This window comes from Trachypithecus francoisi, unplaced genomic scaffold (assembly GCF_009764315.1).
Source record: "Trachypithecus francoisi isolate TF-2019V2 unplaced genomic scaffold, Tfra_2.0 Lachesis_group12, whole genome shotgun sequence".
In the NCBI taxonomy this organism is placed as follows: Eukaryota; Metazoa; Chordata; class Mammalia; order Primates; family Cercopithecidae; genus Trachypithecus; species Trachypithecus francoisi.
The window spans coordinates 112,031,313-112,056,405 of NW_022681457.1; the positions used below are offsets into that span (position 1 = coordinate 112,031,313).

The following is a 25,093-nucleotide window of genomic DNA, read 5'->3' on the forward strand; positions in this document are numbered from 1 at the left end:
TGCGTGGGCCCCCGTGGGGCTTCCATTCTAAGTTACCAGGAGAGAAAAGGTACCAAGGTACTACGCTGTGAAGGCCATTGCAAACTTTCATCACCTGTGGGGCTGGTGGGGCAGTCATTTTGTTGGCAGCAGCCAGATGCTGTGCAGTGAGTTCCTCTTAGAAGGAGGACTCAGATGCCAGACACAGTGGCTCATGCCTATAATCCCAGCATTTGGGAGGCTGAGGCAGGAGGATCACTTCAGTCCAGGAGTTTGAGACTAGCCTTGCAACACAGCGAAAACCCCCCATCTCTACTAGAAAAAAAAATTTAGCCAGGTGTGGTGGTGTGCACCTGTAGTACCAGCTACTCAAGAGGCCGACATGGGAGGATTGCCTGAGCCCAGAAAGCGGAGCTTGCAGAGAGACAAGATGGTGCCACTGCCCTTCAGCCAGTGAGACTGTCTTAAAAAAAAAAAGGATTCGGCCGGGCGCGGTGGCTCAAGCCTGTAATCCCAGCACTTTGGGAGGCCGAGATGGGCGGATCACGAGGTCAGGAGATCGAGACCATCCTGGCTAACACGGTGAAACCCCGTCTCTACTAAAATATACAAAAATTAGCCGGGCGAGATGGCGGGCGCCTGTAGTCCCAGCTACTCGGGAGGCTGAGGCGAGAGAATGGCGTAAACCCGGGAGGCGGAGCTTGGCAGTGAGCTGAGATCCGGCCACTGCACTCCAGCCTGGGCGACAGAGCGAGACTCCGTCTCAAAAAAAAAAAAAAAAAAAAAAAAAAAAAAAGGATTCAGAAAAGGAAAAGGGTTCAGATCAAAGTGTTCTCATAATTAAGACAAAGCCATCACAAGTTCTTCCAGGGTTGCTGGACAGCAGGCAACTGGACACATCCACATTTTCACTGTCCACTGAGAGGAACGGCAAACAGCCACTTCTGTCCTAGGGCAAGAACGAGTACTAAAGATGTTTTCGCTCTTTTCTTTTCTTTTTTTTTTTTTTTAGACAGTTTTGCTCTTGTTGCCCAGGCTGGAGTGCAATGGCACAATCTAGGCTCACCGCAACCTCTGCCTGCCCGGGTTCAAGCGATTCTCCTGCCTCAGCCTTCCAAGTAGCTGGAATTACAGGCATGTGCCACCATACCCAGCTAATTTTTATTTTTAGTAGAGACGGGGTTTCTCCATGTTGGTCAGGCTAGTCTGGAACTCCCGACCTCAGGTGATCCGCCCGCCTCAGCCTCCCAAAGTACTGGGATTACAGGCGTGAGCCACCACACCCGGCTTGCTCTTTTGTTTCACACAGTCTTTAGAAGGAACCCAATGACAATTCTAATAACAACATACAGAAAAAAACATACGAACATTTAGAAAAATTTTAAAATTCATTTTAACCAACAAAGTTAGATTAATTTTGGCTTCACCCAAAGACTATGTATCTATTAAAGTTTCATCTCTACTGCATCTCACCATTGCCTACTAGATTTAATTATAAAGGGATTCCCTATTTCTTTTCATGGGGGCAGGTCTTGTTCTGTTTTCAGGGGAGATGCAAAAGTTTTGCATGGGTTTACTCACTGGGTAAGATTCTGCTGAAGGACTAGTAATAGAAGGTGCTTTAAGGAGCTATACTCCCTGCAACCCCTTCTGGTAAGTTGACCTTGACACAGAACAGACTGGTTCAGTGCAACAAACCCTTGAGGGCTTTCTAGATAGCAGGCTAAGTGCTTAGGGTTAAAGATACCAAGACAGTATGACTTAGTCCCTTGTGCTCATGGAACTCAGTATAGTATGGGAGACAGACACACAAATGGATAAAAAAAATAAAGAATGCTGAGAAAATATACACTAGGCAAGGCTTACACTTTTCTCCCCCTCACTCCTACCAAGCAGGTGCCCACAAGCTGCCAGCCCCGTCTCGACAATCATACTAGATCTGTAGCCACCGTCTCGACAATCATACTAGATCTGTAGCCAGAAAGCTTGGGTTTGACGGCTGGCCCTGTGACTAATTAGCTGTGAGAACCTTACAGGGTCTCAGTTTCTCTACCTATAATTTGAGAGGGCTAAAGGCTGACCTTAATGTTCTTTCCCAAATCCACTATCCAAAGAGTTTCTACTGAATATCAGCGACTGTGTTAAGAGTCCGCATCTGGGAAAAGCTAATGTAGCTTTGCCATATTCAGCTGGAATAACTAAGAAAAGTTTTAGTGTTGATACATCTCTTAGGAAGAATACAAGATGGGGTTAAATAGAAAGGCAGAAGTTAGAGAGTTTAAATTATCACATGAAATATTATGAAAACTAGGTTTCTCACCAAATTCAATTTTTTAACATAAGTTAGACAGAGTTCACTGTTATGTTTTTACCTTTTACGGAGAAACAAGTGGCAAATTCTTCCTGTGTTTAGTCCTAAGAACTTTTATCTCTCCATATAATTTATTCGTCGAGGCACCTCAGTTTGTCACATTAATTGATTTCTAAGCAACTCCTTTGTAGCAATCCTACAACTTTCACTTGCTGATTCTACTGGACACAAAATCCAAACAGGCTGGTGAAATCTATCTGGCTTTGCCCCCTTTTGCTTTGTTTCTTAGCGATTGTAGGACTGGAGATTTGCATGGCCCACTGAGATCGCAGAACCAAGCACTCACATGATCTGGCATGGGGGCTAGGAAAGCAAGGCCCTCTTGGAAGCAAAGTCTTTCACGGCTGTCTTCACGGCATCAGAAGCTCTTCTGACTCTCCTCTGAGAAGGCTTAGTGTAGTAGGAAAAGAGTGGGCTCAGAGTTTGTGAAGCCTGGGCACCATCCCCTGGTTCCAACACTGACTGCACGGTCTCAGCAAAACCATTTAACCTGTATGACTTAATTTCCCATCACTGGAAGGGAAGTGATAATCATACCTAACCTGCTGGCCCCATTGGGATGTTGCAAGGTTAAATTATCTCACAGACATGAAAGTGCTTTAATTCCTGAAGGAGGAAAGAGTGCTTTCTAGAGCAGCAGTGTGGTCTTTGGAAAACAGCCTGGGGCTGTAAAGAGCCTGGTCCTCTTCCACAAACTCCCTGTTTGGCCCTCCAGAAGTTAATTACCTTCACTGTGACTCAATTTCTTCATCTGTCAAATGGGGATAAACCTGACTCTCTAATGCATAAGTTTGTGAAGATCAAATGGTAACAGGAGGATGCTACAAAGGTGGAATTGCTATAAAACTACAAGGAGCCATTAGTGCCTCTTCTTTTATAACTAACTTTGGCATGATCCTTGCTCATTTCCAAGTTACCAATAAAGAGAAAATTACCTCAATGGCCACAATATCCTGCTTTGAACATTACAATGGCAACAAAACTGAGACAAGGGGCTGTTTTGGGAAGCATGTTCTGCTTAATTTTCATTTCAGTGAAAACAATTAAGGTTTCTAAACCAGTGTTTTATTATATAAATTCAATACCTTGCAGGAAATGTTTACTTAAAACATTTTCCTCGAATAAAGCAAACAAATATTTCCCATAAATATTCTTTTAATTCATTAGACTAAGAGGGACTAGGTTTTCCTCTCCTTCCTCTAAACCAGTTTCCTGCTACCTTAAGCCAAGCCTGGGTCCAATCAATAGTGCACACCTGGCCTCATCAGAACCAGGTAAGTATCAGCTAAGCGCTTGCTGTGCCCGACCTGAGGCATGGCGAAGGAGGAGAAGAAATAGGATTCTAAAAGTCAATGTCCTTTTCCTATCTATATTGCCATAGTATGATTTTGGCTATTCACCAGCTTACAGATACGTTTGGGGGCAAACTTGTAAAAAGTTTGTTTGGGCCAGGTGCAGTGGCTCACACCTGTAACCCCAGCACTTTGGGAGGCCAAGGCGGATGGATCAGCTGACGTCAGGAGTTCCAGACAAGCCTTGTCAACATGGCGAAACCCCATCTCTACTAAAACTGTAAAAATTAGCTGGGCCTGATGGTGGGTGCTTATAATCTCAGCTACTCAGGAGGCTGAGGCAGGAGAATCGCTTGAACCTAAGAGGCAGAGGTTGCAGTGAGCCGAAATCACACCACTGCACTCCAGCCTGGGCGACAAGAGCAAAACTCTGTCTCAAAAAAAAAACAACAACAACAACAAAAGGCTTGTTTATTTCCATTAAAAAAAAAAAAAACAGAAAATAGCAAAACACATTCATTGAATGTATACCATGTGAAAAATGCTATGCCAGATAAAAGACAACCCACATGGATACAACCTGGATCACTTTAATTTTCCGTACAGTAACTATTTACGGCTAAAGGGGAAACTGGCAACAACAACAACAAAAAAAAATTGCTGTCAGATAAAATCCTGGCCCCCCTCCACAGGCTTTAAAGGTCTACTCTGGGATGCAAATACATACAGACCACTGCATTCCATCTTTTGTCTCCAGCCAATCTCATCCTTGAGGAACAGAATCAAGTGTTCTTACCCCTTGCCCCACAGCACTTCTCTCATGGAACTGTGCAGCTTGCACAGACCCCACTGCAATACTTATTTCCTCTCGATTATCATTACTTACTCCTTCTCTGCCTTACCTGTTCCACATTCTCACAAAAAGAAGAAAACATTTTCTAAGTTTTCCTTTCTAACACTCTTTCACAGTGCCCAACACCTAATTGGTGATGTGAGAAACATTGACGGGTATCAGAGATGTGTACACAAATGGTTACAATTCAAGGTAAAATCTGGTGCCTGCTGTCATGGAAGCACACGGGGCCATGGGAACTCACGGTGGGGAGAAATCATGTTCTTAACATGGCATGTGGGCTGGGCCTTCCAGACCTGGAGCCTCTGGCCAGAAATGGAGAAGGGCACCCCAATCAGAGGCAAGACTGAGTACAAGCGCAAGGGAAGGACAGCACGAGCGTGACTGGAGAAATGGCCGCACGGTCCACTCTCTGTCACGTACTCTGCACACTTTACACCTGACGTCCCCACCATCATCCTGAGCAAACTGTCACAAGGACAGATAACCAAACGCCACATGTTCTCACTCATAGGTGGGAACTGAACAATGGGAACACTTGGACACAGGATGGGGAACATCACACACTGGGGCCTGTCATGGGGAGGGGGGAGGGAGGAGGGATAGCATTAGGAGATCTACCTAATGTAAATGAGTTAATGGGTGCAGCACACCAACATGGCACAGGTAACAAACCCGCACATTGTGCACATGCACCCTAGAACTTAAAGTACAATAATTAAAAAACAAACAAAATTCAGCTTTCAAAACTAAAAAATAAAAATAAAATTTAAAAAACCTCACTTCCCCAATGTGGCTCCTAGTTTTTGAGCATCCTTATGTACCTAACTAGAAAATTTCCTTGTTCTCAGGAATGGCACTGGAGGACTTCCCCATTGGTGTGTAACAGAAAAGAAAAAGCGAAGCTGTAATCCCCCTTGCCTGCTGGAGGTGAGTGTGATATGCCTGTGCTTGTATCCAGGGACCAACTGTGCCCCCACATCACTATTTCAGGACATGCTGAGGCCTCCCTTCCAAGTCAGGCCGGACACGCCATCATGTGGCTATGAGGAAAGCCAAGGAAAAGCCAGACTCTCACCCGCTTCTACAAGTATCTTCCTTTTCCTCTTAGGGGGGATTCTCCCTCATCCCCAACACTGTAGAAATTACTTAATGTCCTGACATAAACTTCAATTTTTCTCCCTACCATCCTCCACTTCACAAAAACTCTGCTACAAGAATTATTCTTTTCAAATATTGTTTCTTTGTGAACTCTCAGATATATGACTCTGAAATACCTCATACAAATAGCAGCACGGTTAATGAACAGTGCAACAAGCCTCTGAGAGGGAAAGACACATTTTTCTCTACCTCTGTTCTCTGAAATTCATTTTGCAGGGAAGGACAGGCTAACAAGGCTCACAGACAACACTGGCAATGGAAAACCCAACTATAATATGGAGACAATGTTGTGAATCTTCACCTGCAGTATGAGGTTAAGAAGTACAGCTGTCCCTCAGTGCCCATGGGGGATTGGCTCCTGGACACGCAGAAGACACCATCCATCCACAGATGCTGAAGTCCCTGATATAAAATAGTGTGGAATTTGTATACAACCTACACACATCATCCTGTATATAAATCATCACTAGATTACTTATAATGCATTACTTTACCATGTAAATGCTATGTAAATAGCTGTTATTCTGTATGCTTTAGGGAATAATGACAAGGAAGAAAATAATACATGTTCAGTACAGACACAACTACCCTTTTTTTTTGGTTTTGATCTGTGGTTGGTTAAATTCATGAATACAGAACCCACAGATACGGAGGGCTGACTGTGCTGTTCAGCAATGTTCCAGGAGTCAGGAGAGCTAGGAAGAAGTGCAAAAGCTCTATCACTTTTTGTTTGGCCATCTTGAGCAAAGTTATTTACTTCCACTGGGTCTCCGTTTCTTCATCTATAAAATGGTAACAGGAGTGATAAGAATAATAATGACAATAATAATACCATTTATCTCGGTTTAGGCTTATAGAAAGGATCAAAGATACGTGAATGCTTACCAACAACTAAAAATCAAGACAAATATAAAGTGGTATTATTATTCTTCCAATAAGGAATGATGAAACTCTAGTAAGTTAATCATATTGTTCCATTTCTCCAAGAAGCAAACCATAGTTTAGTTCAACAGAACTAAATTTATTTATTTATTTTTTGAGACAAAGTCTCACTCTTGTCGCCTAGGCTGGAGTGCAATGGTGTGACTCGGCTCACAGCAACCTCCGCCTCCCAGGTTCAAGTGATTCTCCTGCCTCAGCCTCCCGAGTAGCTGGAATTATAGGCGCCCGCCACCACACCCAGCTAATTTTTTTATTTTTAGTAGAGACGGGGTTTCACCATGTTAGCCAGGCTGGTCTCAAACTCCTGATCTCAGGTGATCCACCCGCCTCAGCCTCCCAAGGTGCTGGGATTACAGGCGTGAGCCACTGCGCCTGGCTGCAGAACTAAATTCAAAAAAAAAACTCTCAGGAATAAGACACTATCCCCAACATTCTCCCTCTGGCTTCTTAATTCAAGCAATGGTATCACTAAGCATCTGAAAGCCAATCTGTTAGCAGAACTGAGAGACCAAAAATCTACAAAATTTGAAAAGCTACAGGAGAGACTAAGGAGAAAAGGGTAAGGAAAGAAAAGGACTATTGGGGACAATGAGTTTATTTTATCACTGGAATTGATAGTGGGAATGCACAGTTCTCCCTAATTCTGGGTACTCTGCCTTGAAAATTAAATACTCTTATCTTAAAATGATATCCTAGTTGTTTAGAAATGCTTAAAGGAGTGAAGTTCAGGAAACTGGCTTAAAGAAATTGCAACTTAACACATAGCATTTAGAGGAAGACAGTCATCAGGAAAGTGATCTGAAGATCACTATCAGCTCATACCAAAGAGGTCCAAAGTTCTACTCTGCTTCCTGGGCCAGGCAGGAGGGGAGGCCTGGGGACTGCACATCCCACATGATTTAAATTTGAATAAATCGGCCGGGCACAGTGGCTCAAGCCTGTAATCCCAGCACTTTGGGAGGCCAAGACGGGCGGATCACGAGGTCAGGAGATCGAGACCATCCTGGCGAACACAGCGAAACCCCGTCTCTACTAAAAAATACAAAAACTAGCCAGGCGAGGTGGCGGGCGCCTGTAGTCCCAGCTACTCGGGAGGCTGAGGCAGGAGAATGGCGTAAATCCGGGTGCAATGAGCTGAGATCCGGCCACTGCACTCCAGCCTGGGCAACAGAGCGAGACTCCGTCTCAAAAAAAAAAAAAAAAAAAAATTGAATAAATCTTGGATCAGGAACATCATCTGGGTCAGCTTACTCAAATGCTTTTGAGTCATACATTTTCTATTTGAATGAAGAAAAATCTCCCAATCCTCTTCTCCCATTTCAACCCTTTTACACTAGATTAGAGATTTCCAGATAGGAAAGATTAATTCGGAAAGCTGAGAAATCACAGTTGGAAAAGTCCAAGGCCCAACACAGAGGTGTTAAAGTTGGGAACGAATGGAAGACTGCTTGAGTTTTACTTTTAAGTAATGTTGTTTCCAACGGCTTGTGGTTTTGCTTCTACAATGTCTAGAGTTTGGTAAAAGATTATACCTGAGAAGTTGCATTGTATGGAGGAAAAATAGAGGCTGCCTCCCAAATTAATTTTTTTCGAAGACTTCTAGCTCCAATAGTGAGTCATTATTAAATTTCAATCAAGGTTCCTGAAAAATCTGAGTCTAATTTTTCTCATCTGTAAAACGGGCTTAATCCTCCCTCCCTCACTTCCTCCTGTCTTTCCTTCCTATTGGGTATATGTGAAAGTTACATGAGAGAGCATAGGGAAAGATCCTAGGCCCATAGTTGACATGCAGGAGTTAATAAATGATGGCTATACTCTTCACATTGCTGATTTTTTTTTTTTTTTTTTTTTTTTTTTTTGAGACAGAAACAGCGTTGTTCTGTCGCCCAGACTGGAGTGCAGTGGCACGATCTCAGCTCACTGCAACTTCTGCCTCCTGAGTTCAAGCGATTCTCCTGTTTCAGTTTCCCGAATAGCTGGGATTACAGGCATGTGTGCCCAGCTAATTTTTGTATTTATAGTAGAGGTGGGGTTTCACCATGTTGGCCATGCTCGTCTCGAATTCCTGACCTCAGGTGATCCACCTGCCTCGGCCTTCCAAAGTGCTGGGATTGCAGGTGTCAGTCACCACGCCCAGCCTGCTTTCTGATTTTTAAGTGTGATATTGACCAAGACATTCCTTTTTTCTCCTAAGAATAAACTTTGATTTGGCTTTTCTTCAAGATGGAGATAGGCTTTTAGAAAGAACAATTATAAGAGAGAAAGGACTTTTTTAAAAAAATAGAATCTTCCAAACAGAGTGTCTTGAAAATTTTATATCACTTAAAGTTTGTCACAATTTTTCAAGAAAGGCCAGAGACTGATATGAAGAATGCTGAATTATAGAAAAGGGATGCATGACCACAATGCTGAGGGTCACCAGCCAACCTAAGAAAGCTTGGGCATATGATTCTTTTAAAAACCATGTTTATACTAGGGTAGAAAACCACTACTTTTGGGGGACACAAATATTTTCTGTCTTTTCAACTTAGCAACTGAACATACTTTTCCACCACACAAGCTCCAGTTTTGGAAGATCAAGTGAATTCCTCTCAAAATATGACATGTTCAGGCCTAAAAAAAAAAAAAAAAGAAATCTGAAGAAGCTTGTTCTTAACTGAACTACCATTAGGAAATGAAGAAGTTTTGAACTTTTTCTTTCTGTTTCAAAAACAGGACATCAATAGTGGCAACACTCATTCCCTGCTCTGTCACTTCTGGTTACTGAGCTGCCTGATTAGGGTGGAAAAGGGGGAAAAGCTAAACCCTGCTCACCTGGCTCCTTCATGAGCGAGGCTGCTCAGTGGGGTACATGGGGACCGCCTGTAAATTTTGGTCACTTGCGGTTCTCATGACACCACTCCACCCCAGCCCCCACAAATATACTTTTTTTTTTTTTTTTTTTTTTTTTTTTGAGGCGGAGTCTCACTCTGTCGCCTGGACTGGAGTGCAGTGGCCGGATCTCAGCTCACTGCAAGCTCCGTCTCCCAGGTTTACACCATTCTCCTGCCTCAGCCTCCCGAGTAGCTGGGACTACAGGCGCCCGCCACCTCGCCCGGCTAGTTTTTGTATTTTTAGTAGAGACGGGGTTTCACCGTGTTAGCCAGGATGGTCTCGATCTCCTGACCTCGTGATCCGCCCGTCTCGGCCTCCCAAAGTGCTGGGATTACAGGCTTGAGCCACCGCGCCCGGCCACAAATATACTTTTATCTGATCCCTCAAGATGGTTGAGAGTTGCCCAAGTTAGGGTGGGTCATTCAGCATCTAAAATTTGCTTCTAACCAAAAAGAGCTCAGACTAAGGGAATCATTTTAGTACTCAAGATTATCAGAGGAAAATAAAACAAAAATTCTGATGCCAAAAATTTGAGTCATTTCCCTACATACAAGAACTTGAAGGTACCTCCTCTTGGCTGGAAAAGAAATCCCTTGGGAGACTTATTTAGGATCAAAGTCCTTTTGAAAATAGAAAGCCCTACATTCTCTAAGGGAAAGATCACTGTCTGAAGTGAATTTCATTTACCCTCAAGTTTTGTGCCAACTTAAATACACTAAAACCCCATTGCTTATGAGAAGGCATTCACCTATTACTTGCTTATAGGTACATGGAAAAGCTATTATGGGGATAATCAGCTCAACTATAAAATGGAACAGTCATACATAATGACAAAAACAGATACAAGTCATAAACTGCCTTTTCGCCTTCAGAATCCATGCAGGGACTCACTCAGTGCATTCTTTTGTGCAAAGATAAAACTTTCACCTTGAATAAACATTGCTCTTAGTTTTGTTTGAGCCTTATAAATATAGTGACTGCAAAGTAAACAACAACAAAAACTGCTGTTTCTTAAACAAAAGGCAGATGGACCTCTCTCCCCCCAACAAGGTCACAGTATATACGATGGAAGGCTGGCTGATGGCAGGGGCTGGCTGAGAGTCTCTGTGCAGGGACAGGAAAGTCAGTTTCCACTGGATCATGGCTAGGCACCAAATCTGGTGTCCTGGGACAAAGGGCTGGTGGCAGATTTGCTTCCAAGAGAAGTAGCTCCTCCATAATGCTGTCCCAAATAGAAACCAAAGGAATGGAACAAAATGTTATTTAAAGTCCTAGCTAGATTTTCTACTGAACTATCTGAACAGTCTGAATTTCTCGTTTTCTGAGTCTCAACTTGCTTGTATTTATCTTCAGACAGTTTTCCTAAAAGTTATCAAAGATCATTGTGAGACTAGGCAGAGATTTTTGTTTGGTTTGCTTTTTATTTTTTGGTTTATTTAACATATAGAGGCATGTCTAGAATAAATCTTGTAGTTAAGTGATATCTCAAAAGTCTAATTAAAAATGAGAACTGAGATGCCAGTACAGAAGAGCCAGGTCTCGGCTCTGCAGTGACTGGGCTGATCTTGGGAAAGTCACCTGACCTCTCTGGGCCTCAGTGTCTTCATTTACATAATGGGGCTAAAAATGCCCATCCAGCTACTGACCAGGTAATTCTGATGATCAAATGGCATCACATGAGTAAAACCATGGCTGCACTGGCCAAGGTTCTTACTGCCTATAAAGATGGTGACAACCACAAATAACCTAACACCAGAATGACGGCGGGCACCGGCACTTCCCGAGGGCCTGCTTTGTGCCAAGAATGCGATGACAGTGACCCTGACCAGTTAGTTACACAGTGATGTCAAATAAGAGGCTCCTGCTGGGAAGTCAGCAGTCATTCATGTTTCATATTCTCTGCAGTGCCTAGAAGAATGCCTTACAAACACAAAGGAAAAACATCCTGTGAGAAAAAAAAAGACCTTCAAAATTAGCTGGACTTGGATTCAAATCCACCCCCGTCACCTCTAGCTGTTTGGCCTTGAAGACTTAACTTCTCCAACTCCCAGTTTCCTGACTGGCAGAACAGAGCTTAACACATACAAGACAATGTATACGAAGGGTCTCTCACCAAGCCTAACCAACAGAAGGTGCTCCACAAATGTCTGTACATTAGTATGTATTCCACAATGAAGTGCAGGGTTTCAACCCTGTTCCTACACCTTTTCTTACTAAAGCTGTTTGCGCCAAGAAATCATCTAAAAAATTAGATCTTTGTCAAATTCATAAAAAACAAGACCGATTTAAGACAATGAAACAATGGCTAAAACAACATAGAATAAAATGCATTAACTAAAAACTGGCAGAAAACTCACATCTCCTTGACAAAAATTTGATCTGCAGAATTTGAGCTGGGAAATTTGGGCCTGGCAGAAGTAAACACCACAAAGCAAAAGAGAAAAATAGAAAACTACCATACAACTACAAAAGTTATCAGTAAAATTAACATATAGCAAACAACGAACAATGAATTCTAATTTACATGATCAGCAAATAATCACTATGAAAATAATTTCAGTTAAGAACATGACAAATTACAAAAATATTTGTATTCATAAACACAGAATCAAAACAAACATGGGATCAAAAAGGTACCCAGAATCAAAAGCATCCTATATTGACTTGATAAAGACATAATGAGGGGAATGAGGCTGGGCACAGTGGCTCACATGTGTAATCTCAGCACTTTGGGAGGCCAAAGAGGGCAGATCACTTGAGGTCAGGAGTTCAAGACCAGCCTGGCCAACATAGTGAAACCCTGTCTCTACTAAAAATACAAATTAGTTGGGCATGGGGGCACATGCTTGTAATCTCAGCTACTCTGGAGGCTGAGGTGGGAGGATCACTTGCTACCCAGGAGGGCAGAGAGTGCAGTGAGCCCAGATTGCACCACTGCACTCCAGCCTGGATGATCGAGTGAGACTCTGTCTCAAAAAAAGGGGGATGGAAAGTCGAACAGAATGAGCAGAGGGTTCATTAGTGATGACTGAAAGTGCTTCTCTCCTTTGCTGGAAGAAATTAAGTATGCTGTCGGCTTTCTTCCCTTAGGAAGACCAGATAACAGCTGTGCAGACCAAACACAGTTTCTACAGGGGCAGAAAAGACAGTGGAATCATTTGCTGTATTGTTAATACCTGAGATATTATTAGTTTAAAAAGTACTTTATTTTTTTGAGGATAGCTATGTATGTGAAAATATCACACAAGAATGAAGGTACTAATGAAGCTAGAGTCTGTAAGAGAGGAAATTTAATCAATAGGGGACCTTCCCAGTTCTCTGCCTTTAAAAGACGTTAGAGTGTCGTGCGGATACTCACATGACACACAACTAGAAGAAAGTATACTTCTTGCAACTCATGCGGCAGAAAGAAACTTTCTCCTCTGATAAGGGTTTGGAATATGAAATGCTGTCATTTTCTTAAATAAATCACATTCAGAGAAGTCCTTCCAGAAGCGATTGCCTTGCCATGGACTCAGGAATGAGATCAGATCTTTGAAGTTCCACTAAGGGCTAGAGTCATCTTGCCAAGACCCAGGCAGCGGAGTCATGGGTTGGATGTTCACAATTTGGTGGCTAAGCCTTAAATCTTAGATTTGAATCCATATGCTGATTTCTAGGGTTGGGAGATGAGAAAGATAGGCAAAGAGTAATAACTGAGATAAAAGGGCATAGGTTATTTCCTACTTCTATTTCCTTGAGGCCAATATTAAATACATTAAACAACAAAGATGAAATGAGATGTTCCTTTTGTAGGAATGCTCTGGGGTGAGAAAAAAGAAATAAATTCCACAAGTGGATACCTTATAGACCTGAAATTTAAAATCTGTGCATCTATCCATAGATGACTAAAACTTACAGGTCTATTATCTTCTTATGTGATAGAATGAATTTCCTTTTAACTCCTCACTGGGTTTCATATACTTCATCTCTTTTGCTCCTCAGGCCAGCGTGAGGTAGGAAGTTACCATCATCTTTTCATACATGTTAAAAACAAATCTCTTAACAGAGGAAAAGATTATTTAAAGGTAGAAATGCAGTGAAAGTACTGGCATTCCGACTACCAGCCCCATGCTCCCCTCAGGGTACAAGCCTATGTCTACAATAATGGCTTACAATCTTTGGAGGCGTGAATCTCTCCCTGAGGATACAAAAGAAATGGTGGACCCTCACCCCAGAAAAATGCACCCTTATACAATATTTACAATTAATTTAAGAGGTTTATGAGCTTCTCCACACACTCAAAGCCCATTCAACCAGGCTAAAGCCCTCTGGTCTTTGCAGTGAAGTGCAGTGCGCTGGCAGGGGCTCAATGAGGTGCCGTTCTGTCCCCTCTGGCCCTTTTTTAATCACTGGAACTCAGCCATTCTTTAAAGGATAATCGCCACAGGCCAACAGTTGATTGTTGTGGTCATTTGTAATTCCTCAAACTCCTCTGGTGTACACAGAAAAACAAACAAAACATTCCCCTAAAACAACTTTTAAGAAAATGCACATCTTTAGTCCAACCACATATGTGCAGAATCACAGATGACCTGAATAGGTATTCAATGATAGACCCATTTAGAGCTACCATTTCCTATGAGAAGTGGTAATTCTGTGTTTATGTGCTTTCTCATCTTAAGAGATATAACTAGTTTTTATATCTCTGTAAACACACCTAAGATTGCTGGTATCAAAATACAGTCATGTGCCAAATAACATTCTGGTCAACTAAGGACTGCATATATGACGATCCACCCAAAAGATAATACCATTATCTTTTACTGTGCCTTTTCTAGGTTTAGATATCTTTCACATGCTGTACAGTTTTGTAGCCTAGGACCAATAGGCTATCCAGATAGCCAAGGTGAGGAATAGGCTATATTCCACCTAGGTTTGTGTAAGTATACTCTATGATGTTCGTACAACGATGAAATCACCCAGTGAAATGATTCTCAAAATGTATCCCTGATGTTAAGCAATGCGATACAGTATGGTGTTTGTCCCTCAAATCTCATGTTGAATTATAATCCCCAGTGTTGGAGCTGGGACCTGGTGGAAGGTATCTGGATTACAAGGGCGGATTTCTTATGAATGGATTAGTACCATCCCCTTGGTGTTCATGATAGTGAGCGAGTTCTCATGAGATCTGGTTGTTTAAAAGTATGTAGCACCTCCCCCTTCTCTCCCTTGCTCCCACTCCCACCATGTGAGACACTTGCTCCTGCTTCACCTTCCACCATGATTGGAAGCTTCCTGAGACCTCACCAGAAGCAGATGCTGGCATCATGCCTCCTGTACAGCCTGCACAAACATGAGTCAATTAAACTTCTTTTCTTATAAATTACCCAGTCTCAGACGTTTCTTTAGAGCAGTGCAAGAATGGACTAATACACAATGTATGCCTGTAAATTACATAGCAATCCCCTCAGGTGCAGCCTGTGGCTCCCATACTAGTAGCTTATTAAAGGCAAGACAAGTATATGAAGGAGCCCAACCCTATGGAAAGGGAGGTTCCCATTCAAGGGGACTCGTTCCCTGGAAAGCAACACCCTTATATAAATCCAGCAACATATAAAGCATAATATCCAATAAAATGTATTGTCACTTCCCCCAGGCCTTCATATAGATCCAGAGTGAGGACGGGGGTAGGGGGGACACTGCCCTTTCTTTCTGCCTAAGTTATAATCTCATGCTGACCCTCAAGCTTCAAAAACAGTTTTTCAGGGGAAACAGAAAAACCAGGAAACAAACGAGACTTCCACAAACCAAGGAGAACAAAGAAAAGGCCAATCCTTTCACTAGGATGTTGCCAGGAGACTCTGGAGAAACTCCTAGGAGGTCTCTCCTGTTGAGATGTCACAGGCATGTGAACAGCTTCTTCATTCTTAACCCAGTGAACTATGGAGGTTCCTAAGAGTCAGACTGGTCCTGATGGGGTTTGACTCTCCTACTCTCAGTGCCCCGACCCTCCTTCCCTGTAGTTCATAATAGATTTCATTTCAGGAGCACTAATGGCTTCCTGGTGGCTCAAGTCTCAATGCAAATATTACAGTCAAAGTAATGACCTATTTATCTTCTTCACTCTGTATTTTTCAAAATTTTTGTAACGTCATACCTCATTCTGTTCTCACAATAAACCTGTAAAGTAGGTGCATTTCTATTCCACAGTGAGGAAGTCCTATTGTTAAACCATAAGCATCTTCATTTTTTAAATTATGGTAAATTCCAGGGTACAAAAACAAAGAAACAAATTATAAAACCAAGAAGACTTTCTTATGTCAATCAGAATTCAATAAAGTTAATAAAATTTAATAAAATATGTTAACTGGGCATTTACAACTAAATATTTAAATTCATTCATTTATATCAAGTCCAAGAGCTAAAGCAAGAAGGATGAGGACTCTGTGTTACCACTATGAGGGTTTATGATGCGTGAGGGGTAAGGGGCCACAGGAGTGTGAGAAAGGATTCAAGGCAGAAAAGTACACACTAGTTCAGACTTTGAACCTGAGTCTCACTGCTTTCAAACCATGAGTGGGAAAGTCTCTCTAAAAGACTGCTGCCGTCCAGGCACGGTGGTTCACGCCTGTAATCCCAGCACTTTGGGAGGCCGAGGTCGGTGGATCACTTGAGATCAGGAGTTCGAGACCAGCTTGGCCAAATGGCAAAACTCCACCTCTACCAAAAAATACAAAAAATCAACTGGGTGTGGTGGCGGGCACCTGTAATCCCAGCTACTTGGGAGACTGAGGCAGGAGAATTGCTTGAACTCAGGAGGCAGAGGTTACAGTTAGCAGAGATTGCACCATTGCACTCCAGCCTGGACGACAGACCGAGACTCTGTCTCAAAAAAGAAAAAAAAAGAAAGAAAGAAAGAAAAGACTGTGGCTTATTTTGAACCACAAGCCAAATAGTACACTTTGGTCTGGTTCAATAATCCTACAGAACTGATCTGACCAATCTATCATCCCTAGAAAATAGTTTGGGAAAAAAAGGATAAATTCTCAGCTTTCACACATTATAAACAAGAATACCATACCACATAGAAATGCCATTCAACTCTACTCTCTTACCTGCTCTGCAAGATAAATTTCTATTCAGTGCCACAAAGATCTCTTTGGTAAAGCTACTTTTCATGTCCTATCAGCCCGTGAGACAAGTACACCTATGATCTCACTACAAAAATGCTCTCTCTACAGTAAATAAGCAGAGAGCACAGGTGTTTCCTCCAAATGAGTTCATTCATGAAAAAGCCAGTCTCAACAAGAAAAGTGTGTTGAGATGAAAGGAAGAGCAAAAAGGCAGAGTTCTTTAGAGGCCTGTATGTCAAATAGCAACTACCTTCAACTCACTTCACCTTTTCTAGCTTCACATATAATCAGCTCCTGCCAGAAAATACAGAGTGAACTAAAAAAATGTCCACAAATTGAGATGTCAGTGAACAAACCAGTCAATAGCTGCAAGATACTGGAGAATGACATCATTGTCCATCTGCTGCTGGATTCAGGCGGCTTAAAAGGTTGTGTCATTACAGAAGGCTGTACTTCAGTTTGGACTTTCCCTATAAACTGTGGGTAATAACTGGTAGATCTTAGGCAGGAGAATGGCATGACTCAATGAATTCATTCTGGTGGCACAATGAAAGGTGTAGGGGTCATCATGAAAGGTCCAGGGCATTAGGGGCTATTGCAATGACCTAGGTAAGAGATACACAATGCCTGGACTAAGGCAGTGGCAATGGAGAGTAAGGAGGAAGAGGTATTTTAGAGGTGGACTCAGTGCACCTGGTGGCAGGTGATGGGAGGTGAGGAAAAGGCAAGGCATGTGGGCAATGAAGCAAAAGCTATGAATATAACTTCTCACAGCCTATTAACTATAAAAGAAATTGTAGTACTGTAGAGGACTCATGAGGTTAATTATAACGGAATTTCACCTCTATTTCCTTACCTTGGCAGCAGAGTTTGATACTCCGTGTGTAACATTTCTGATGAGGCCCCCAACATTTCCATACTTTATCAGTCCAGTAACCCCTTCAGAGACATCATTCAAAAGCCCCATAGGATTGCCAAGAAAATCCACTGATCCCAGGATTCGAGCTGCCTGGCTGAGGAGTTCCTGGCAAATGGAATCGGAAGAGAAAAGTCCAGTCAGCTTCTACTTACATTTGCAGATACCAGTGTCCCAAGCGAAAAGGTGAGAAATCTATTTTGTCCTCCATTCTCATTACTATCAGTAATTAGCTTTTAATCTTCATGAACTGCAAAATAATCTCCTGTCCTTTCAGGAGCACCACCTAAGCTTCTCTCAATACACATATCCCAATACACATACTCTTCAAAGCCAGTTAGAAGAATAAAAATAGCTATGAAACAGGAAGCATTCTTATGAGTATTTGCTATGAACACATCATACTCTCCTTTTCATCATGCCTACAGAGAAGTAATCACCAGCAGGGAGAATTATAAAAGGAAAGTGAGGAAGAGAGGTAGATTTGCAGTTCCTCTCATAAGCTGTGGTGTGGGTGGGGGACCTGAAGAAGGCATGGACAGACTTATGAAGCAACCTCCACTGTTTCTTTGAAGCAGGGTCTCGGTCACACAGGCTGAGGTGAGGTGGCACCACCATGGCTCACCACAGCCTTGACCTCCTGGGCTCAAGCAGTCCTCTTACCTCAGCCTCCCGAGTGGCTGGGACTACCGGCAAGCACCTCTACAACCGGCTAATCTTTTTTTTTTCTCGGTATTTTGTAGAGACGGGGTCTCAATATGTTGCCTAGGCTGGTCTTGAACTCCTGAGCTCAAGTGATCCTCCTGCCTTGGCCTCCCACCAAGTACTAGGATTACAGGTGTGAGCCACCATGACTGGCCCCCCTCCACTCTTTCTATACTTCCAATTGCCTGATCCCAGGTTCCAGTGATATCTGCTGTATCACTTTCCTTAGTTAGGTAGAAATATCACCAATTAGGAAAATCAAAAAACGAAAGGCGGAATGGAGAAAAAGGAAGTGAGAATAAAATATATTTTAACTTTGGAAGCTACTAAATTTGATATGATCTTGACCTATCTATTCATCGAAGAATATGCCTTGCTTTTACTTTTTGATCTTTGCAGTCTGGATAATAAATACAAAATGGAAAATGTCCAATGTGATTTAAAAAATTTCAAGTTCAACCCAAGTGCAGGATCCCACAGACTCTAAAAACATGAGTGTAGTTGCTGAAAGAAGGTCCATGCCTGGGAAACAAAAACATTATTTTGTTATTATTAAAGCATCAATTAAACCATTAAGAGTTGTGACTAACTTAGCAGAAACCCCTCAGAGTAGCTCTGAGGGATGAAACTAACAGCTCATAGGTCAAATGTACTGTCTCAGAATTTTCATGACATATATGGCCTTCTTGGGAAGTGACCTACCTGTAACATAACAGAGTTGAAATGTTTAACTGGGTTCTCAATAGTAATGTCTTAGTAACCAAAATTCTCAAACAACTAAAACAAACATTCTGCTTATGCTCCAGCCAATGACTACTTCTCCAAGTCTTACCTCCTGGAAATGTTTGAGGACATCATTGATGATGAACTCCTTGGTCTCATAGGGATGTACCCGAGTGAACGGATCTAGATTAATCACAGCATCTTCAAACCGTATCAAAGGAAATCCCAAGGTGCTTTTTAGGGCCTAATTAGGGAAGAAAGGAAATGACATACTTAAGTCATGTGATGGCCTTCTGGGATACTATAATTCTAGATTCCATTAAAGCTACAAGTCATGTTAACTTTCGAATGAGGGTCAGGTTTTGATGTTTAAGGATTTTCCCTATAACTATAAAAGTAAAATACTAGGGAAAAATACATATATAGACAGACATATATCACTCAAGTCACATACATCACACAGAAATAAACACTATTAGTTTGTGTCAAAATTCCTTTTGTCTGTTTTGTATCTGAGTGTTTGTTGTGTTTTACTTTTTGACTGATGTATACCACACACACAGAGAAGTACACTAATCAAATGTATAGTTCAAAACTCAAACGATTTTTCCCAAAGTGAACACAATAATGTGACCACCACCAGATCAGAAAGCAAACTGTTATCGCCATCTTGGAAGCAGCCTACCCACCATGACAACGCTCCCACTCCCTCCTTCTTCCCCAAAGACAACCACGGTGATGACATCTATCACCAAAGGTAAGTTCTTCTGCTTTAAACTGCATATAAATAGAATCATCAGTATGCACTTTGTTGTGGGTGGCTTCTCATAGACAACATTACATATGGAAGTTTCCTAGATTGTTGCATATAGCTGTAGTTTGTTAACGTCCATTGCCATATAATATTCCATTGCATGAATAAAACAATGTATTTAATCACCATTGTTAATGAAAAGTTGGGTTGTTTCAGACTTTTTGCTATTATGAATAATGCTGCTATAAACAACGTTAGACATGTCTATGGCAGACTAGGTAACAGGGTCTCGCTCTGTTGCCCAGGCTGGAATGCAGTGGCACAATCACAGTTTACTGCAGCCTTGACCTCCTGGGTTCATGTGATCCTCCCACCTCAGCCTCCTTAGCAGGTGAGGCTACAGGTGCAAACTACCATGCCCAGCTAATTTTTGTATTTTTTGTAGAGAAGGGTTTTCACCATGTTGCCCAGGCTGGTCTTGAACACCTGGGCTCAAGCAATCTGCCTGCTTTGGCATCCCAAAGTGCTGCGATTACAGGTGTGAGCCACTGTTCCCTGCCTAGATATGTCTTTTGGGGTACATTTATGCATTTTTCTTGGACATATACCTGGCAGTGGAACTGGGTCATAAAGAATGTACATGTACAATCTTAATATATTCTGCCAAACAGTTTTCCAAAGTGGTCACACCAGTGTATGCTCCATTCAGCAGTCTACAAGATCCCTTGTTATTCGACATCCTCATCAACACTTAGTATAGATAGCTTTTTTTAGAAAAAAGATATATGGCCAGGAGTGGTGGCTCATGCCTGTAATCCCAGCACTTTTGGAGGCTGAGGTGGGAGGATCGCTTGAGGCCAGGCATTCAAGACCAGCCTGGGTGATGAAGTAAGAACTTGGCTCTGCAAAAAGCTTAAAAATTAACTGGGCATGGTGGCATTGCCTGCAGTCTCAGCCATGCAGGAGGCTGGGGGAGGAGGACTGCTTGGACTTTTAAGGTCAAGGCCACACTAAGCTGAGATCATGTCACTTTACTTAGCCTGGGTGACAAAATAAGACCCTGCCTCACTCTTTCTTTCCTTCTCAAAAACAGAAAACAGTCTCTGTTGCCCAGCCTGGAGTACAGTGGCGGGATCCTGACTCACTGTAGCCTGGACCTCCTGGGCTCAAGTGATCCTCCTGCCTCAGCCTCCCCCTATGGGTGCATACTACCACATCCAGCTAATTTTTTTTTTTTTTTTTTTTTTTTAGAGACAGGGTTTCGCTCTGTTGCTCAACTCCTGGGCTCAAGTGATCCACTCATCTCAGCCTCCCAAAGTGCTGGGATTACCGTGGCTGACCCTGTTGCTTAAAACAATGACAAAAAAAACCCAGAAAATCTGAACGGTGTGTAATGGTATCTCAGTATAGTTTTGACAGATAAACTGATGGGTGTATAATAATATCTCAGTGTAGTCTCTTTTCTGTTGAGAAGTGAGATTCAGCAACTTTTAATATGCATATGCCATTTGGATATCTTTTTGTGAAGTGTTTATTGAAGTCTTTTGCTCATTTTTGAAGTGAGTTACTGCTTTGTAGGAGTTCTTACATATTCCGTATACCAAGTCCTCTGTTGAACAGATGTGTCGCAAATATCTTATTCCATTCTGTGACTTGTCTTATTACTCTTTAAATGGTGTCTTTTAATGATCAGACAGTCTTAATTTTAAGGAAATCTCCTTATCAATCTTTTCTTATATGGTAAGACCTTTCTGTGTCCTGGTTAAGAAATTACTGTCTACTCCAACGTCATAAAGATATTCCCATGTTTACTTATAGAAGTGTTATTGTTTTACTCTTCACACTTAAATCTACACTCCACCTAGAATTTATTTTTATGTATGGTGTGAGGGCATGGCCAAGATTCATTTTTTCCTCATAAATATTGAACTAAGTAATATTTATTGAAAAGATCATTCGTTTCACTACTGCAGTACGGTATAAATGTTGTCATAAGTCACATGATGGTATTATACATCCATTTCTGGATTCATTTCTTCTGTTTCACTTTGCTCTGCTGCTTTCTACTAATGCCACACTGTCTTAATTACTGTAGTCTTGTAATAATTTCTGAAATCGAAGAGCGTAAGCTCTCACCAACTTCGTATTTTTTCTCCAGGATTACCTTAGCTGCTCTTTGCACTTTTCAACTGCAGAGAAATTTTAGAATCAGCTTGTCAATTTGCCTCCAAAAAAACTGCTGGAATTTTCATCAGGACTATACTGAATCTACAGATCAGTTTGAGGAGCAACGACAACTTTACTGAATCTTCCATCTTATTGACATGGTATGTCCCTTCATTTATGTAGGTCTTTAATTTTTCACAGTAATGTTTAATTGTTTTCTGTGTAGAGGTCTTACACGTCTTTCGTTGGATTTATTCTTAGATACCTGTGGTAGATTTAAAAGGACCACATATTCTTTGCATCTTCTGTCAAGCAGTTAAGTCTACGTTCCCTCCCCCGAATCTTCACTAGCCTTGTGATTTGCTTCAGCCAATAGGAAGCGAGAGATATAATAATGTGTGACCTTTGAGCCCAGGCCTCAAGACAGCTTGGAGCTTCTGCGCTGCCTGTTTGATGCTTCCACCATGTGAAGAAGCTGGGAGTGACTTCCTTTAAGATGGGAGACCATGCGGAAAGGGGTTCTGCTGACAGCCAGCACCAATCCGCTGGACATGGGACTGAGGTCATCTCATACCATTACGTCTCGGTTAACTGCCAGGTGACTGCAGCCATATGAATAACCACAGGTGAGACCAGCAGAAGAAACATCCAGCTAGGTTTAGCCCAAATTATTAACCCACAGAATTGTAAACAAATAAGATGGTGGTTGCTTTAAACCACTACATTTTGGAGTCATCTGTTACTCAATAATAGTTAATGATACAGTATTTAATATTTTCTTTCTCTCCCTCCCTCCCTCCTCTTCCCTCTCATCTCTCTCTCTCCTCCTCCCCCTTTTCTCAATCCCTCCCTCCTTCCCTCCCTCACTCCCTCCCTTCCTCTCAAACTTCCATTTTTGTAGAGACAGGGTCTCCCTATGTTGCCCAGGCTGGTTCTGAACTCCTGGGCTCAAGTGATCCTCCCACCTAGGCCTCAAAGTGCTGGGATTAGAGGTGTGAGCCACCACACCCAGACCTGTTTTCTTAATATCCTCTGAATTTTTCTTTTCTCTGTAATCATTGCTGACATGTAGAAATACAACAGTTTTCTATACTGTCTCTAGTGACCTTACTAAATTTACTTATTCTAATAACTTAGCTGAAAATACTTTTAGATTTTCTAGTAAACGATCATGCTTTCTACAAATAACAAAGTTTTTATTTTCCTTTCCAGCTCCTATACCTTTTATTTCTTTTTCTTTTCTTTTTTTTTTGAGACGGAGTCTGGCTCTGTCGCCCAGGCTGGAGTGCGGTGGCCGGATCTCAGCTCACTGCAAGCTCCGCCTCCCAGGTTTACGCCATTCTCCTGCCTCCGCCTCCCAAGTAGCTGGGACTACAGGTGCCCGCCTCGTCGCCCGGCTAGTTTTTTGTATTCTTTAGTAGAGACGGGGGTTTCACCGTATTAGCCAGGGTGGTCTCGATCTCCTGACCTTGTGATCCGCCCGTCTTTTATTTCTTTTTTTTTTTTTTTTTGAGACGGAGTCTGGCTCTGTCGCCCAGGCTGGAGTGCGGTGGCCGGATCTCAGCTCACTGCAAGCTCCGCCTCCCAGGTTCACGCCATTCTCCTGCCTCCGCCTCCCAAGTAGCTGGGACTACAGGCGCCCGCCTCGTCGCCCGGCTAGTTTTTTGTATTCTTTAGTAGAGACGGGGTTTCACCGTATTAGCCAGGATGGTCTCGATCTCCTGACCTTGTGATCCGCCCATCTCGGCCTCCCAAAGTGCTGGGATTACAGGCTTGAGCCACCGCGCCCGGCCTTATTTCTTTTTCAAAAAGATCATCCTTGACTTACTTCACTGGCTGAACTCCCGTGTAACGGTGAAAGAAGTGGTGATAATGGGTAACTTTCCTTTATCTCAAGAAAAAACTTTTACTCGGCCGGGCGCGGTGGCTCAAGCCTGTAATCCCAGCACTTTGGGAGGCCGAGATGGGCGGATCACAAGGTCAGGAGTTCGAGACCATCCTGGCTAACACGGTGAAACCCCGTCTCTACTAAAAAATACAAAAAGCTAGCCGGGCGAGGTGGCTGGCGCCTGTAGTCCCAGCTACTTGGGAGGCTGCGGCAGGAGAATGGCATAAACCCGGGAGGCGGAGCTTGCAGTGAGCTGAGATCCGGCCACTGACCTCCAGCCTGGGCGACAGAGCCAGACTCCCTCTCAAAAAAAAAAAAAAAAAAAAAGAAAAAACTTTTACTCTATCACCAATTAGTATGATGTTTGTTGTAGCTTTTTAATAGATAGACCTAAACAGATTAAAGCAGTTATCTTCTATTTTTAGCTTGCTGAATTTTTATTGTAGATGGATGTTAAAGTTTGTCAAATGACTTTTATGCATTTTTAAGTAATCATATTCTATTTTATCTTGTTGATGTGGTAAGTTACCAAATTTATCTGCAAATGTGAAACTGAATGTGCATTCCACGAATAAAACCAATTTGGTTATATTAGCCTTCTTATATATTTCTGTTTTTGATTTACTAATATTTTGTTCAGATTTCTTTCCTCTATATTCATGAAAAAGTGCTTATCTATAATTTTCCCTTATTATTTGATAACTTTTTAAAAAATTACAGTTTTCTGGTAAACTTCTTAGATACATTCATAATTATTTTAAATTTTCTGTCTAAAAATACCAACATCCAGTTTATCTACGGTTCTGTTTCTAGTGTTTGTTTTTTCTCTTGGTCTCATCTCATCTTGGCCTGGTAATTTGTGACTGAATGCAACATTTTGTATGAAAACTTACAGAGACTTTGGATGAGTTTTTAGCTTCTGGCAAGCAGTTAGAGTAAGAAGCATAATGCCTAAATCAACCAGGGTTTGGGTTTTCTCAAGGCTATGTTTCAGTCTTTACCTAAGTTCTGGTGTATTTCAGTCCTTATGAGGCCTGGTGTAGTCCTTTAGCAGTCTCAATGAAAACCAATGCCATTCCTCCACTTTTAACCTCCCTAGTACCACAAAACTGCTGAAAAGACTGTGTCACTTAGAAATCAGCAAATATCTCAATCAAGAAAGTACCTCAGATTATTGGGGTTTGTTGTCTGCTTGTCCCTTCTCTGTAAGATATTAGCCCTTCAATTACCAGCTCTCTTAGCAGCAATGAAGTCTAAGTTTTGCTTTGCTAGCCCCACGAGACTGCCAAAAGCTTCACTTGCATTCTCTGCCTGTTGGCAGCTGCTTTCTGCTTGGCTTCTTCACCTTTCTCCC

At 42.2% G+C, this 25,093-nt stretch overlaps 1 protein-coding gene across 8 annotated transcripts in view; it reads right to left on the reverse strand.

Moving 5' to 3' along the window:
* The window catches only part of VPS13D (vacuolar protein sorting 13 homolog D), a 296,584-nt gene that overhangs the window by 82,096 nt on the left and 189,395 nt on the right, over positions 1 to 25,093 (reverse strand). For 6 of the 8 annotated variants that reach the window (XM_033228304.1, XM_033228300.1, XM_033228302.1 and 3 more), the window contains 2 exons: positions 19,041 to 19,175; positions 17,444 to 17,611 (listed from right to left, as the gene is read on the reverse strand). In XM_033228304.1, the coding sequence (XP_033084195.1) occupies positions 17,444 to 17,611; positions 19,041 to 19,175 (303 nt within the window). Of the gene's footprint in view, positions 1 to 5,957; positions 6,059 to 9,142; positions 9,212 to 17,443; positions 17,612 to 19,040; positions 19,176 to 25,093 lie in introns of those variants that run through there. The other 2 variants (XR_004441097.1, XR_004441096.1) reach the window with 2 other exon arrangements.